This window comes from Oryzias melastigma, linkage group LG16, assembly GCF_002922805.2.
Source record: "Oryzias melastigma strain HK-1 linkage group LG16, ASM292280v2, whole genome shotgun sequence".
In the NCBI taxonomy this organism is placed as follows: Eukaryota; Metazoa; Chordata; class Actinopteri; order Beloniformes; family Adrianichthyidae; genus Oryzias; species Oryzias melastigma.
In genome coordinates, this window is record NC_050527.1 from 10,491,380 (window position 1) to 10,495,612 (window position 4,233).

General features: G+C 43.2%; 1 protein-coding gene across 1 annotated transcript in view; it reads left to right on the forward strand.

Annotated features, from left to right (window-relative positions):
• chn2 (chimerin 2) overlaps window positions 1-4,233 on the forward strand; it is a gene marked incomplete in the record, with an annotated part of 26,408 nt that overhangs the window by 18,189 nt on the left and 3,986 nt on the right. Inside the window, 2 exon segments of the mRNA XM_024266871.2 lie at window positions 2,819-2,902; window positions 3,686-3,770. Of these exon segments, the coding sequence (XP_024122639.1) occupies window positions 2,819-2,902; window positions 3,686-3,770 (169 nt within the window).

A 4,233-nucleotide genomic window follows, 5' to 3' on the forward strand; every position in this document is an offset into this window, starting at 1 on the left:
ATAAATGTCTTCATTTTTTTTGTCTGAACTGCCATCTAGCTCAAAACGGTGCGACTGGATAGCCCAGATATTGCTTGCAATTTTTTTTGCTAATTAGCTTGGGATAATTAGCTAATTAGCCATTAGCTTGGGCTACCGGAACAGAATGTAAACAAAGGACTGATGGGAAAACTAGTAGAAGCTAACTTCTGTGCCAACAGTCCTGCATACAACTCAGAGGGAATTACTATTTATGTATTTTTTGCTGTGCAAATGTTAGCTTGGGCTTGTGAGGCGCTACAAGCTAGCAGGAGAGAGTGTAAACAAAGGACTGATGGGAAAATTAGCAAAACTAAATTCCACGCAAACAGTTCGACCGCTCAAACCCAGATGAGCATTTCAGATAAACTCCTGCCACGGTGCAGAAAATATGTCTTAAAAAAACGACAGGCTTTTTGATTTAGGAAAAAGACGGCATAGTTAAGAGACCACTGAGACCAATTTTACGATAAAATATATATTTTGTTTGAGTGGGACTTCTTTGCTTTTGCAGTTTTCTGCAGTTCATCTTTTGGCGTACGACTTAAAAATATATCCTCAAAGTGTGGAGTTATGCAAACTTTTTCCTCCTGTTTAAAAGCCCCTATTTATTATTCAACCTCAGTCACAAAAGCATAGCTTGTTTGATTCTGCTCCCAGAGAAAAGACTTAGTTTCCTCTCTGTTTGTCTTTTACTGCATTGCTCACAACGTGTCCATTTTTCTGTTTGTTGTGGTGCGGGAGCTGTTTTGTTTGAGCTGTGGGTGGTTGTGCGCTCTAACTGTGCTGTTCTTCACTCAGCTGTGTCCTCACAAAGCCTTGGTGGAATAAAAGAGTCAAGCTACAGAAATGAAAGCAAGGGCTTGTTGTGTGGACCACCTTTTGTGTGCCCCCCTCACTTTTTTTTTTCAAGCTCTTCTTTAAGAGACAAGAAGCCATCTGCCCGCAGACAAAGAACACAGCCCAGCCCTGCACTCCATCTCTCCCTTCCTCCCAGGGGCAAAAATATCTGAGAGTTGTCTATTTGTCATCTGTCTCTGCAGACTTAGTCGCATAGCTAAAATTACGTGGCATGCGTAGGCCTCGTCAAAGAATGTCAACAACGGTGACAAAGATTTTCACCTGTTCTGTCACCTTTTCAGATAAGAGTTCATTCATCATCGTTGAAGGGATGGGTGGAACTCAAAAAGTCTTCATTTCTCAGAGCTTCTGTGGCAGTCTTTCATCATTCAGGTCTTTTGCTCTCTCACAAAACCCACACTTCCTAACTTTTTGAACTTTCTTTCTGCCTGATTAATCAGATTACTTTTAGACATAAAATTTCCCCCTTAATGGTTTAAAAAAGTCCAATTTGTGTTATATAGTTATTATCAAGGGGTGTAATGATTATTTAACTTAATCGAGAAATCAATTTCTATTCCTATGATCCAACCAGATTGATCTGTCTGAGGCAAGTCGTTAATCAAATTGACCTTTTCATTATAAAATAATTTTTAAATAAAATAATCGATTACATCTATATTGGAAATTTTGGATTTAGGCACACTAAGTTTCTTTTACGATAACGTAAAAACAACCAAGTGCCACCACAGCGGACAACCCACGTTTAATTTCAGCTCTGTTTGTAACGTTTTTTATAAGTAAAAATGAGGTGAACTTTTGGAGAATTAAATGTGAATGGATTTGCAATTAATTCTTGTTTATTTGTTTGTACCCATATTTAATTTACACTTCATTATCTTGCAAGAAGTACATAGTTTATGTCAGAGCACAAATCTCCTTTTCTCGTGCTGACTGAACTTTTGGGTAAATATGGCAATAGCCCCCCACTGGTACCAAACCAAACGTCTCCAGACCAACAAAATGAGCTTCCTTTGGGGTATTAGTTGGATTTGGGCACTAGTGGATTATACTCTGTGTAGGGAGGGATTAGGGACCTAATCTTTCCCAATCTCAATTAATAGTCCAGATCTGGAGGTTGTGTTCGACAGCTGATTGGGATGAGCAGCAGTTGTGTCTGGAAGACCCAGTCTGGACAGCAGAGTGGGGAATCCCCGCAGACTGGCGTCTTCACCGCCTCGGCTTTGTCTTGACTCTGACTTTGCTCAGGCGAGTGACCCCTTTAGAGGAGCCTGCGCTGACAGACTGCACTGGGAGAGGAGTTTTATCTGCAGCTAAGTGAATTGGCCGGAAGGCAGTGTGCTAATGGGAGTGTGTTGTGTGCTATAAAGAGGGCGTCTGCACTATTGATCCTGCCTTACAGAGCTGTTGAGCTGTGCGAAGCCGTCCTGACAGCACCTCACTCCCAACATCCCGGCCGCTTCCCATCAAGGACTGTTCTCTCTGTCTCTCCTCCCTCTCTGGGTGTGTGAAAGAGGACCATTGTTGGAGGCACACTCCTGCCCTCAGGCCGCCCACTTACCCCTTTTGCTCCCCTCCCTCCCATCTCTTCATGCTCACTACTGCCACTGGCTTCAGAGCAGATGCAGACTCAAACACGTGCTGGCTCTCACCCGCCGCTCTCCCAGGTCACAGAGGAGTGAAGAGGAGCGCCTGCCTCCCAGCTGCGCAGAACTCACATACCGTCTCCTCACCTTTCTCCAGCAGAGAGAGTCTCTGGGAGTCAAGCATGGAGGCTGGCGGAACCAGAGGAGGTTTAGGAGTGGAGCTGCTTACCCACAAGGCTAAAAAACAGGAGAGGAAGCACCAGGAGTTGCTGGCTCTGGCTCTGGGAGTCAAACTTGGGAGCAAAGGAACGCTCTTGTGGAAGCCCATTAAACTGCTGGCATCTTGTCCACAGATCTCCTCCCCTTTGCTGAGAAGGAGTGCCCTGAAGGACACCCCTGAGAAGCAGTGCTCCTATGAAAAGATCCACAACTTTAAGGTAAACCTTCAGTTTGGTAAACAAGCTGATGTTTGTGATAACTCAGTGTCTGCTACTGTTGTGATGAGAACAAATCCAGCTGACTCTTGAATGCAATGAGGGGAACTAATGGATGCTCGATTGTACAACCTATTAACAGCAGAACGCTTTGGTTTCTATTGATCTTAAAGCGCTTACAGCCATTTTTGTTTCAGACTAATTTGGTGAAAAGTGTTATAGAGCTGTGAGACCTTTCAAAATCGCTCGGCAATATTTTCCTCTGAGAACACAAAGGGGAATTTGGCGATGTTGCCTCCGGGTAACTCAGCATTCTTGCAATTGTATCTGGTGTTTAGGTTAACAGGCATGTTCAAATGATCCCATTCTTTTGTTCAACCATTCTTTGAAGCACAACTAAAAGCATCCACTCGCCACCTGCCATGTGCTGTCTTCAATTTACTCGATACCTATTCAAAGTGGCACTGAAGGTGCGTGTGCACCCCCACCTTTGGCTCCATTTCTGATCTTATCAGTGACGGCAGGGTACAGAGTTGGTCTGCATCTGTTATTTTGACATTCGGGGCTTACCTCGGTGCTGGCCTGCCTGGATCCGGTTGCTGAGCAGCAGATGCACATTGTAGAAAATCCTTTAAGCTGCATTTTACATTCACGTATGCTCTTTTGGCGAGGGGATCTGTCCTGTTATGTTTTTTTTTTTTATTGTAATCCATTCAATCAAAGGGGGTGGGAGGTTTGACTCTCCAGTTTGCAGCGCTGTACTAAACAATGTGTTTTTGATCACAGGTACACACCTTTCGAGGGCCGCACTGGTGTGAATATTGTGCAAACTTCATGTGGGGCCTCATCGCCCAGGGGGTCCGCTGCTCAGGTAAATATGAAGATTAAATATTCCATGTGGCGGATTACGTCGGGATTTCATGTCATGTAAATCTGGGATTACATAAAAAAAACATATGATTCTCTGCTCACATCATCTCATTTCAGTTTCACAACCCCCCAGTTAGGTTTTGCTTTATTATGCTAGTAAACTGCTAAAAAGCCTCATGTTAGTTTCTCACAAAACATGCACTAAAGTTAATGGTGTTTTTAATATAGTCTCATCCTGCCAAAATTTGTGTTTTCGCTATCCTCACAAAATGTGTTTAACACTCATATGTGTTTTGTGTTATCAAAAAAAGTGCAAATGCTCAATTTTTCAAGGTCTAGTCTAAGCAGTTGGTGGCAGAATAAATGAAGTGAACACATAAAATGGGCTATAGATGCTGAATAACTTTTTTGAAACTTTCTTTTGGTCCACAGATCTGCATTATACGGAGCCCCCAAAGGGACAT